Source organism: Prionailurus viverrinus, chromosome F1 (assembly GCF_022837055.1).
Source record: "Prionailurus viverrinus isolate Anna chromosome F1, UM_Priviv_1.0, whole genome shotgun sequence".
Classification (NCBI taxonomy): Eukaryota; Metazoa; Chordata; class Mammalia; order Carnivora; family Felidae; genus Prionailurus; species Prionailurus viverrinus.
The window spans coordinates 20,690,351-20,703,781 of NC_062577.1; the positions used below are offsets into that span (position 1 = coordinate 20,690,351).

General features: G+C 38.9%; 1 protein-coding gene across 5 annotated transcripts in view; it reads right to left on the minus strand.

The window, feature by feature from the left end:
• The window catches only part of SWT1 (SWT1 RNA endoribonuclease homolog), a 106,197-nt gene that overhangs the window by 43,943 nt on the left and 48,823 nt on the right, over nucleotides 1–13,431 (minus strand). For all 5 annotated transcript variants that reach the window (XR_007148039.1, XR_007148038.1, XM_047839905.1 and 2 more), the window contains exons 15-16: nucleotides 7,400–7,587; nucleotides 2,448–2,579 (exon numbers count right to left, since the gene is read on the minus strand). Coding sequence is in view for 3 of the 5 variants with exons in the window: in XM_047839905.1 (XP_047695861.1) it covers nucleotides 2,448–2,579; nucleotides 7,400–7,587 (320 nt within the window). In the remaining 2 variants the exon portion in view is untranslated. The remainder of the gene's footprint in view (nucleotides 1–2,447; nucleotides 2,580–7,399; nucleotides 7,588–13,431) is intronic.

Sequence of the window (13,431 nt, forward strand, 5' to 3'; positions counted from 1 at the left end):
GACATAGACAACTGGGCCCCACCCCCCACAGTTTTGCACTTGGTAGGGTCTGGCAAGGTTTGAGAATTTGCATTTATAACAAGTTCCAGGTGGTGATGAGGATGCTGATTCTGCCAGTACCTGTTGAGAACCTCGGGTTAAGAAAGTTAACTAGTGCTTCTCAACTTTGGCTACATATTAGAATCACCTGGAGAAATTTTTAAACTCCTGATAGCTGGGCACATATTTAAACCAATCACATCAGAATCTCTGTAGAGAGATTCTGTATGTTTAAAGCTCCTAAAATTAAAAAGGTTTCTCTATAGCAAAGGTTTATAAAACCCATCAATATGTAAATGGATACAGATTGGTTTTGCAAGAGAGTAGTGTAGTATACAATATTTCCAAAGCTTTCGGATTAGAAACCTTTCTGTCTGGGCACATAATTAACAGATCTAAACATGTAGCCTATGGGACAAAGCAGACACTGCTCTGAATGGCCCACAAGACATTCCCCTACAACGTCATCTACTGCCAAACCCTTCCTTCCTCACTGCTTATGTTCCTATTAGAATATTAACAACTCTATTGTAAATTTTTTTTTTTTTTTTTTTTTTTTGAGAGAGAGACAGCACAAGCTGACAGGGACAAGGGACAGAGAGAGGGGGAGAGAGAATCCCAAGCAAGTTCTGAGCTGCCAGCACAGACCCTGATGCAGGGCTCAGACTCATGAAACCGTGGATCATGACCTGAGCCCAGACCAAGAGTCAGATACTTAACTGACTAAGCTACCCAGGAGCCCCTGTTAATTTTCTTTTGTAATGTGACTGCGTGATTTCCACGAGCTCTTTGGAGTCAGAGATTGCACTGAATTCATCCTTGATGCCCCAGAGCCTGGTATGATGTCAAGGATAACTGGTGCTTGATAAACATTTTTTGAGTAATTGAATATAGATTGCTATCCCTACTTTCTGTAGAAAAAAGTAGTGTCAAGAATGGCTTTTGTGCAACCTAGAATGTGAAATAGCTTTTGCATAGCTAAAATAAAAATTGAATATTTCTCCCTCATAAAGCTACTCTTATTTAGTATTGCTTTACATTAAAAAAGGGGGGTGCTATTTGCACTTAGAGATAATATTTAACTTGCCCTTGGGATCTTCCACCTCTTCAATCCATTAGTAACTTAAGAGTACCAAAAAGCTATTCTTTTTTTTTTAAAGTTTATTTATTTATTTTTGGGAAAGAGAGAGAGAGCGCATCCCAAGCAAGCTCCACACTGTCAGTGCAGAGAATTGTGAGATCATGACCTGAACATAGACCAAGAGTCAGACACTTAACTGACAGAGCCACCCAGGTGCCCCCCAAAAAGCTATTCTCAGAATCATTTAGCCAACTGTGATCCAAAAAGTGGTACAAATGCTCTGTGCATTAACAATGAGATGAAGTTTCCAAAAACCCTTAAGAGAAAAGAAAAAAAACTCAAAAATTACTGTTGTTTTAAAAAATACCAAGTTTTTAAAATTCGGACATAATATCAAATCAAATCAGTTTTGAGTTTTTGGTTTTGTTTTTTAATCTATAAAGAAGAGTAGTCTTCTGTTAGCAAGCTGCATGTTGAACTCAGGTCAAGCAATTTTGGTACATATCAAAATAATTGCAGGATTAAGCTTTGCATTCTCCTTTCTTGCCGCAAAAGAAAACATCTGACTTTATGTTACAGTCCATTCTACAGCTTTCTGGCACCATGTTTTCTATATGCTTCACAAATATTTAAAATAATCACATAAATATAAGTCTCAAAGCATCATTAAGATTATGTTGCATCTCGGGCACCTGGGTGGCTCAGTCGGTTAAGCGTCCGACTTCGGCTCAGGTCATGATCTCATGGTCCGAGAGTTCGAGCCCTGCGTCGGGCTCTGTGCTGACCGCTCAGAGCCTGGAGCCTGTTTCAGATTCTGTGTCTCCCTCTCTCTGACCCTCCACCGTTCATGCTCTGTCTCTCTCTGTCTCAAAAATAAATAAACGTTAAAAAAAAAAAAAAAAGATTATGTTGCGTCTCAAACTTCTTCATTTGGTGGTACTGTGAGACTGTATTCAAATACTAACATATATTTGTATTTAAAGGGCAGTGATAATTACCTAAGCATTATTTTTCAACAAGTAATTACTGAGTGCCCATTATACACCAGGCACTGTTTTCACAGCTACAGCTGCACCATAATGAAAATAAAGTTCTTTACGAAGCTTCAAACCTGGTATGTTTTTTCTAAAAAGGAAAAAAACTAGAAACATTCTTGTGGTCCAAACTACAAATAGAGGATTCTTTGCAAAGGAGAGGGAAAAGTGAAATCTAAAGGTCATTAGCTTATAAATCTTGCTGAAAGGCTCCCAGCACCTCTGCAAAAGCTAGTCAACTTAGAAGAAAGAGAAAATAAATGAGACTTCAAAATTAATTAGTGGTAAGTTACCTCTGAATTCCTTCAAGAATATCCTTCACAGCTGCCATTAACTTTTGAAGATATACAAATGCTTCCTCAAATGATGCTATTTTTGAAGAAGTCAAAGCTGCATTTGAGCCCAATCTTTGAAATACATCCATGCTAAAATAGAGTGGAAAAAAAAGATACTCATAAGTACATATGCATTATTTATTTATTTAATTTTTAAAATATGCACAATTTATTGTAATTCAAGCATTTCCATTTATAATATATAAAATAAGGTAATATTTATAACTCCTCTCTCGTTATCCTGATTTATTTAAATCAGAAATAAAAGACAGTGACTTGTGAATGTCCAGGCTACCATTCATGCAGAGGATCTAGGTCAATGACTATATGCGTCTAATCTAAAGTAATACTGTAAAAGCTATGGGAATCATGTTTCATATCAAAAGACCATAAGACATGCAAGTAATAGTATTTTTTAAAACATTTACTTGTTTATTTTTTAAGAGAGAGAGAGAGGCAGACAGACAGGCAGACAGAGACACACACAACAGAATCTGAAGCAGGCTGCAGGCTCTGAGCTGTCAGTACAGAGCCAGATGAGGGGCTCGAATCTGAGAACCGGGAGATCATGACCTGAGTCGAAGTCAGATGCTTAATCGACTGAGCCACCCAGGCATCCCTGGAAGTAATACTACTGATCTACATTCAGGTCAGTACATAAGTATTGTCAGTGCTCCAGTACATAAGGATGCAGAAAAGATGCAGATTTACCTGTTTGCTGAAACTAGAAGTTATAAATGTTAATATACTTTACTCTGATCATTCCAATTTTAGAAATCTATCACATATTAATGATAATTTTGCATTTGGTAAACAATTAGTAACCATGTAAATGTTCAGCAATATAAAAAGTGCTAAGTAAATAGTGAATTAGCCACCTGACGAAATAACAAAGAACAATTAAAATAATACGCCAGCTATACATTAGAAACATAAAGGTATACAAAATTTATTTATATAACATAACAACCACCATATAAAAAGTCAAAACATGCTGTACTGGGTTGAACAGCATGCCCCCCAAATTCATGTTCACCCAGAACCTCAGAATGTGACCTTAAGATCTTAGTCAAACTTCCCAATAGAATAGAGCCTACAGACACCTGGATTTCAGACTTTACAGCCTCCAGAACTGTGAGTGAATAAATTTCTATGATTGTAAACCATCTAGCTTGTGGTAATTTGCTATGGCAGCCCCAGGAAACTAATATACATGCCTAAAAACAAAGCTGGGTGTACATAACAGTAACAATGTTAACTACTGGGTTACCTTTGGGTAGTAGCATTCAAGGGAAGTTTCTCCCCTACTTCACAGTACTTTCCAAAGCACTTTTTAAAATAATTGTGGTAAAATAGGGGTGCCTGGGTGGCTCAGTTGGTTAAATGTCTGACTCTTGATTTCGGCTCAGATCATGATCTCACAGTTTGTGGGATCACGCTCCACATCAGGCTCTGTGCTGACAGCATGCAGCCTGCTTGGGATTCCCTCTCCCCCTCTCACTCTGCCCCACCCCTGCTCACATTCTCTCTCTCTCTCAAAATAAATAAAATTAAAAAAAAATTGTGGTAAAACATAAAATTACCATTTTAACAATTCTAAAGTGTTCCAAATTCAGTGGCATTTGGTAGTTCACACTGTCTGCAACTATCACCACTATCTAATCAAGACTATTTTCATCACTCCAGAAGGAAATACTGTATTCATTAAGCAGTCATTCATCATTCCTCCCTCCCCCCAGTTCCTGGTAACCACTAATCCATTTTCTATCTCTACAGATTTACCTACTATGGATATTTCAAATAAATGGAATTATATACCACGTGACCTTTGTGTCTGGCTTCCTTCAATTAGCATGTTTTCAATATGCATTCACGTCATAATGGATGTCGATACATTATTATGACTGAGAAAGATTCCATTTTAAACATTAACATTTAACATTAACATTTAAACATTAACATTAGCATGTTTTCAATATGCATTCACATTATAATGGGTGTCAATACATTATTATGACTGAGAAAGATTCCATTTTATAGATACAAACATTTTATGATAGGCCACAGTTTGTTTATCCATTCATCTGTTGATGGGCAGTGGATCTGTTGTTTCCACTTTGGCTATTGCAAATGGTTGTGAACATTCATATGTAAGTTTTTGTTTGAACACTTGTGTTCAGTTCATTTGGGTATAGCTCTGTGAATGGAACTGCCAGGTCACATGGTGATTATATATTTAATGCATTGAAGAACCAAAAAATTGTTTTTCCACATTCGCAGAAGTGATATATGAAAAAGGTGACCATTTTGACAGGTCTGCAAAAGGGAAAACTTAGAAAATCTAAAGAAATGCAATTGTTAATAAGTACAGCTTTACCTTTCCAAAAGAAAAAGTATTTCAAAGCATAAAATACATAGGGCCTACCAGACCTTCAAATGAGCATCTCTACATGAAAGGCTCAAGCATGAATATATTGGAAAATTATACAGTGACTCTGGTACACAATCAGGCATGAGAAGCAATGAAGTGGGCTTTAATAACCATGCGCTGATAAAGCAATATAAGCATTTTTCATGTACTGAAATACTACAAAGTAAAGTCTATTACACAGAAATTACCCAGAATTCTAACATCCACCACAAACGTATATATATTATAGGTCAACTCCAAGGTAAAAAAGTACTCAATTGTTTTGTTTTTATTTTTTAATTTTTTTTTAACGTTTTATTTATTTTTGAGACAGAGAGAGACAGAGCATGAACGGGGGAGGGGCAGAGACAGAGGGAGACACAGAATCGGAAGCAGGCTCCAGGCTCCGAGCCATCAGCCCAGAGCCCGAGGCGGGGCTCGAACCCACGGACTGGGAGATCATGACCCGAGCCGAAGTTGGACGCTTAACCGACTGAGCCACCCAGGCGCCCCATGTTTTGTTTTGTTTTTTTAGAGAGAGAGTGTGTGAGCAGGGGTGAGGGGCAAAGGGAGAAGGAGAAGAGAATTTCAAGCAGGCTCCACGCTCAGGGCAGAGCCCAACAGGGGGCTTGATCCCTTGACCCTGGGATCGTGACCTGAGCCAAAATCGGATGCTCAACCAACTGAGCCACACAGGTGCTGCAGTATTCAAATATTTTCTAAATGAAGAGAAGATTAAAGCATCTTACAAATGGCTTTAATCTATTTTATTTTGAAAGTGATAATTTCTGCCTAGCATATATGGTACCTTTCAGCTAACAAGAATCTCTGATTAGCCAAAACATTACAAATATGTTAAGACTGGACAAAACAAACACACAAAACCTTTGCTTTATAAGAAAATACAAAATTCCAAGGGCTAAAAATGGGCCCTCAATCTACAGTGTTGTAAATTGAGAATAGATGGTTAAGAAGAGTGCTCCTATTCCTTTGCTGCTAGGACAGATGGTATTAATCTAAAATAACAGTCACACTAGACCCTTGAACCAAAATCACACTAAACCACATACAGTATAACTGGCAAATTATATAATATATATAAAATTATATAAAGGTTATGGGTTTGGGAGAAAGTATGGAGAGACTGTTGGCCTACTTTAAAATCAGTTGTTTTAAATTATTTTTTAAGTTACTCCAGCAGCATTTATTTAAAAAAAATTTTTTTTAACGTTTATTTATTTTTGAGACAGAGAGAGACAGAGCATGAACAGGGGAGGGTCAGAGAGAGGGAGACACAGAATCTGAAACAGGCTCCAGGCTCTGAGCTGTCAGCACAGAGCCCGATGCGGGGCTTGAACTCACTGACCTCGAGATCATGACCTGAACCGAAGTCGGCCGCTTAACCGACTGAGCCACCCAGGCGCCCCTAACTCCAGCAGCATTTAAAGAACTACTCACAACTGGTCTCTATCTTTTCATTTTACCAGGAACATAGTATTTCATGTGTATCAAAGGAATAAAAGCATTTCTTCCTTTCTTTAAAAAAATGTTTATTTTAATTTTGAGACAGAGAGAGAGCACACATGTGAGTAGGGGAGAGGCAGAGAGAGAGTGGGACAGAGGATCTGAAGTGGACTCTGAGCCAACAGCAGCAAGCCCTACGTGGGGCTCGAACTCACAAACTGTGAGATCATGACCTGAGCTGAAAAGTTGGGACACTCAACCGACTGAGCCACCCCGGCGCCCTGCGTTTTTTCCTTTTGAATAAAAATATTTATCTTCCTTTTCAAAAAGCCTTATATGAATTTTCCCTAATCCAAAACAACATTTTCTTAGATTATTTTAAATTTTACTAAGGCTTTAGGGGCGCCTGGGTGGCTCAGTCGGTTAAGCGTCCAACTTCAGCTCAGGTCATGATCTCATGATCCATGCGTTTGAGCCCCATGTTAGGCTCTGTGCTGACTGCTCTGAGCCTGGAACCTGCTTCTGATTCTGTGTCTCCCTCTCTCTCTGCCCCTTCCCTGCTCATGCTCTCTCTCATTCTCAAAAAATGCATAAATGTTAAAAAAAAAAATTTTTTTTAAATAAATTTTACTAAGGCTTTGTATCCTGCTAATTTGTTCAGCCAATCTAGGTGGCCTTCACTGGTTTTTGACATACATGGGAAATGCCTCTCATCAAGAGTTCACATCTGAATCACCTGGAGAGATTTTTTTTTTTTTTTTTTTTTTAAATGCACTATTGCAGTGTCAGCTCAGTCTTAGCAGACCGAATCAGAACTTCTAGGGACAGAGCCTAGGCATATATATATTTAAAACTCTCCAGGTGAATCTGATTGCATCCCTATTTAAGCATCACTGTTTCTAAAGCACCGAGTTGGTAAAAGCCTCTCAGTAAGGTAATCTAATGCATTCAACTCACAACCCAAACACTAACTGTCCAATGAATAACAGCAATGATGGAAAACCCTAGAATTCAAAAATTCTTCGAAATTTAGTACCTGTTCTGATATAATGTTGTCCAAACATTCTCTAGGGTAGACCAGATTTTTTGATGCCTGTTGGGCTGGGGAAGATGAGAACCTGAGAAAATGGTGACTTCTTGGTTATTAGATTTCATTAACGAGGTATCTTCTTGCTTTTTACGCACTGTAGTTTCTGAAGAATTTTGCTTAAGTTTTGCCTTGACCTGGGGAAATAAGAATTAATAAATTTCAGCTAGTCCTTCATCAGTAAGTGAGAGAAACAGAATGTCAATTGTGCTTACATTGTTCTAGCTTTCCGAGAAATGCTGACTATTCTTTGTCCTTGACTGTGTACACAATATTCCCAGAAAGGCATCAGAGCTAGAAAAAATATTTTCCTTTTCCACTTATATCAAACAATATTTCCAATGTGTTTATTACAGTGACATCTCTTTTTTTATTTTTTTTAAACGTTTGTTCGTTTTTGAGAGACAGAGTGTGAGTGGAGGAAGGGCAGAGAGAGGGGGAGACACAGAATCTGAAGCAGGCTCCAGGCTCTGAGCTGTCAGTAGCAAGCCTTATCTGGGGCTCGAACCCACCAACCATGAGATCATAACCTGAGCCAAAGTCAGACGCTTAACCAACTAATCCATCCAGGCGCCCCTATAGTGACGTTTCTTAGCTAACATGCTAATATCAACTTAAGAATACTGTTTGAACACTTTTACATGTATGGCATTAAACTAGACAGAGAACACCTAAGATACAATGATAAACATGTGTAATCAAGCCTCCAAGCACCTTACAATCCATTAACAAGAATGTGATTGCAAAGGGCTATTATTAAAAAAAAAATCAGAATGGAATGTAAATCTTATGCCACTGAAGAAACCACTGAAGGTTTCTAACTTAGGAAGTGACAGATTCAGGACTGTACTCTAAGACAAACGGGAACATAAGAAAGTAGAGGCATGAAGACTGGTCAGAAGGCTACTAAAATGATTCAGAAGAGGAGTCCTAAGAACTTGAATTAAGTAGGAAAAGGCAGTAAAAGAAAAACTTTTGCAAGAAATATTTATTTTCATTTTAGAGAGAGAGAGAGAGCACGAGTGGGGGAGAGGGACAAAGGGAGAGAGAAAGAGAATTTTAAGCAGGCTCCATGCTCAGTGCAGAGCTGGATGCGAGGCTTAATCCCACAACCCTGGGAGCATGACCTGAGCTGAAATCAAAGAGTTGGACACTCAAGTGACTGGCCACCCAGGTCCCCCATGCAAGAAACATTTTTAAAGACTTGGCCAGAAAGAGCTAGAATGTATTAAGCTAAGCAAAATAACTCAATCAGAGAAAGACAAATATGTTATTTCACTCATATGTGGAATTTAAGAAACAGAACAGATGAATATGGGGGAAGACTGGGGTGGAGTGGGGGTGGAAAGAAGAGAGAGAAAAACAAACCACAGGAGGCTCTTAACGATAGAGAACAAACTAAGGGTTGATGGAGGGGAGGTAGGTGGGGAGATGGGCTAGATGAGTGATGGGTACTAAGGAGGGTACTTGGGATGAGCACTGGGTGTTATAGGTCATAAGTGATCAATCACTGAATTCTACTTCTGAAACCAATATTGCACTGTATGTGAACTAACTAAAATTTAAACAAACAAAAAAATACTACGGCTTCCACTAGAGCCTCCAGGAAAGGAGACTGCTGGCTGTATGCCCTAGGCATGCATTCCACTGTTCCAGTCTACAGGGCCTCTGCATTCCTCCTCCCCACCTTTACAACTCCTCCACCCAATGCAGTCCCTAGACAAAGCCTTGGGAGTATAACAGGGAAGCTCAAAACAAGGCTCCAGGGTATGAAAGTCCTGCTAATGGCTGTCACCAGTATCAGACTGTAGCGGTCGCTCAGGTACAGATTAGTCTGAAGGAATGTGGGGCCAGCTCCCACTTAACACCTGTGTCTGCTCTGGTCTCACAGCTTCTAAGATGGCAGTATATCCACGGGTCACCCCTGTGAAATCTGGCCACATGTCTGGTGTTGGCGGAGATGAATATGGCATCAAGGCCTCACTTCTGTTCTAGGAATGGATGGTTTGGGGACGTTAGCTCCTGTGTAGGCGGAATGGAGATGACACTTGTGGAAATTTGCAACGTTTTACAGAATTTTAAGAGCTGACAATTCTCTTAGCATTCTTGTCCTGGACTTCTCAAATTGGGGTAAGTAATGCTATAAGCAAAGTTAGATAGACTTGGCTAAAGTCTAGATTCAGGGAACAGGGAGACTCTAAGATCTTTTGAATCTGGATGCGTAGAAGAATAATGGTACAAATAATAGAAATATAAAGTGTCCATAAAGTAGAAATAGATCAAACCCCCTTGATTATTATTTCTCCAAAGAATATAAAGACAGTTTTATTCAGTAAAAGTCAAACATATAAACACATCAACACATCACAGATACATGTGCAAGAAGGAATGAAAATGCTATTTTAATGTGCCACGTTCACTGCAGTTTTAAACAGTACATTAAACTATGCCTTGCTGATGACGGAAAACACACTGAACATGTCACATAGCGCAGTAGCAGTAAGCCATTTAATGTATATTTATCTGTATTTCTGGATTTTTATGGCCACCTGCAGTAAAGCCAAGAAGGGCTGGTTACAGAAAAGAGGAGAAACAGACTACAAGTTTGTGTTCAGAATGTTGTCTGTGAAGAATAAAAAGACATTTAGGTAGAGATAGCTAGCAGGTAATTGGATATGCAGATCTGCAGCCTACAAGACACAGTTGGGAACTGTTCTCAAGGGAGACAAACCTCTGAAGTAGATGAGATTGTTAGGAGAGAATATAGCAAAAAAGAAGGACAATGGTAGACGAATTGAAGGAGGGAGGGAATTAGCAAAAAGAAAAAAGAGATCAACGAGATAGGGGAAGAGTCAGAGGTATTCAATAACAATAAAAGCCAAAAGAGAGAAGTTTCAGGAAAGAAAGGGTAGACAACATCAAGTGCTGAAGAAAGGTTGAGAAATGAGAAAGAGTAAGAAAGAGTGAGAAAAGGGTGCATTTGATCATTAAGAAGGAAATGATAACCTAATTCACTTACCAGAGTGTGGAGGTAAAATTCTACTTGTGAAAGATTAAGGAAGAAGTGAGTGAAGAAATGGAAACCATGGTTATAGATTGCTCTTTAAGAAGTTTGGTGGTTGACAGAAAGAGGTAGTGCAGTAAATAGCATGGACAATGAAAAATATTTAAGCATATTTTATCTTAGAGTGCACACACACACACACACACACACACACACACACACGAGCAGAGCAGGGGAAGGGGCAGAAGGAGATGGCTAGAGAGAATCCCAAACAGCACTGAGAGTGGAGCCCTACGAGGGGCTGGATCTCCTGACTGTGAGATCATGACCTGAGCTGAAACCAAGAGTCAGATACTGAACCAACTGGGCCACCCAGGTGCCCCTAAAAATATTTTAAATATTTATAAATAATGATACTGAGCAGAATAAAGTGCTATACTATTGATTCAAATAATTTATTTTATTTTATTTTTATTTTTATTTTTTTTTTAAGTTTTTAAATTTAATTTAATTTAATTTTATTTTTTTCAACGTTTATTTATTTTTGGGACAGAGAGAGACAGAGCATGAACGGGGGAAGGGCAGAGAGAGAGGGAGACACAGAATCGGAAACAGGCTCCAGGCTCTGAGCCATCAGCCCAGAGCCTGACACGGGGCTCGAACTCACAGACCGCGAGATTGTGACCTGGCTGAAGTTGGATGCTTAACCGACTGCGCCACCCAGGCGCCCCCAAATAATTTTTTTTTAAATATCACCTTGGGGGAGGTGTGCCTGGGTGGCTCAGTGGGTTAAGCATCTGACTCCTGATTTCGGCTCAGGTCACGAGCTCACAGTTTGTGGGTTTGGGCTCCTGTGTTGACAGAGTGGGGCCTGCGTGGGATTCTCTCTCTCCCTCTCTCTCCACCCCTCCTGAGCTCACCTAAAGCAGGGCACAAGCACACCCAAAGCTCGTGCTCATCCAATGTGGGACTTAAACTCACCAACTGTGAGATCATGACCTGAGCAGAAGTCAGATGCTGAATGACTGAGCCACCCAGTCATTTTTTTAAATGTCTATTTATTTATTTTGAGAGAGAGAGAGTAGAGGAGGGGCAGAGAGAGGGGGAGAGAGAATCCCAAGCAGGCTCCGGCACTGTCAGCACAGAGCCTGATGCGGGGACTGATCTCATGAACTATGAGATCATGACCTGAGCCGAAATCAAGAGTCAGGTGCCTAAGTGTCTGAGCCACCCAGGTACCCCTGTATCTATTATTTCAAAGATTTTATTTTTTTAAAATAATCTCTCTACCCAACGTGGGGCTTGAGCTTACAACCCCAAGAGTCGCATGCTCCACTGACTGAGTCAGCCAGGCATCCCAGAACTCTGCATCTATTAGCTCTTTTAATCATCACAACTACCCTATCAAACAGATACTATGATTATCCATATTTTATAACTGAGACATAGAAAGGGTAAGTAACTCATGCAAGGTCATACAGCTGGTAAGACTCACAAACAGGACTTGACCTTCAGCAATCTGACTCTGAATGAGGTTATGATCTCTCTCCAAAATAAAAGTAAATGTTACCCTTTTCTATCTTTGGGTGCAGGAAGACAAAAAGAAAGTTATTCTTTCTGGTTTTGCCTGTTTACATGAATCATGAACTATAACATATACATGAAGGAAAGACATATTTTGTTCTGAGATATGTTTCTTAAATCATCACATGCTGCCTCTTTTCCTCAGTTCTCAAATAGTGATGTGTGCAAGTATGTAGATGGATTCCTTTATCAAACACCTACATAGCACTCACTCTGTGTGAGGCACTAAGTGCTTTACAAGTATTAATGTATATTTAATTCTCGTGACAGTTCTGAGACACAGATTATTATATTCATTTTACAAAAGAAGAAATTAAGGCTCAGAGGGGTTAAATAACCAGAGGTTAAAGACATAACTAGCCAGGATGGGGATCCTGAGGCATGTAGGTCTAAAGTTTAAGAAGACTGACTTTCATGATTCTAACATCCTGGCAGAGCAAGCCTTGTTTATTTATTTTTTGATGGTTGGAAGGCTTATAAAAGAATACTGTAGGGGCACCAGGCTGGCTCAGTCAGAAGAGGGTGTGACTCTTTATTTCGGGGTCGTGAGTTCGAGCCACATGTAGCGGGCAGAGATTACCTAAATAAATAAATAAAATTAGAAAAGAAAAAAGAAAAATGTATGTCTCCTTTTCCTGTTCCACCTCATTTATATAAAAAATCTCGAAAATAATCCTTTTGGTTAACTTTCCATTTTGTTTTCTCACAAGCCTTCTCAGAAGCAAACAAATGAATATCCTTATTTTCCTGATTTTCTACATTTGGTAAATAAAGTTTTGGGGGGGATTATTTATTTTTTTAATTTTTGTTGTTGTTGTTATTATTATTTTACAGTTACTGTATTCAGATACCCTATCCCTGGAGGTAATCTATTTGTTGCTCAAGTTATTGAGACAGGACTAAGTATTTAGGTCATATACCAAATAAATCTAATGCACTCTACAAAACAACTCCTACCATAAGTGTATTTTACTTTAAATATTTAATTTTATTTTAAAGTAATCTCTTTATTTTATTTTAAAGTAATGACCTCAAGATCAAGAGTTGCATACTCCACAGACAGAGCCCATTAGGTGCTCCTGAAAGTATATGTTAAAAGCCCAAGCTAAATCACAAAGCTCCTGGCTGACTCAGACAGTGAACTGTTTCTAAACATGAAAATAAAGGAGAAATGCTTCAGAGCTCTCATTGTGGAAACATCACAGGGTGTTTCCAGCAATCACATTAATGCCAGGTGTTAAGGGAAAAGCACTAATGAGGATATAGATTCTTCACCAGTGGCCTTCATGAATCTGTTGCTAATGTAGCAACTGGAAAATCAGGATCCAGGAATAAATAACAATTCAATATTTTTAAATACTCAGTGGGCAACATATAGTAGGCATACCATTAT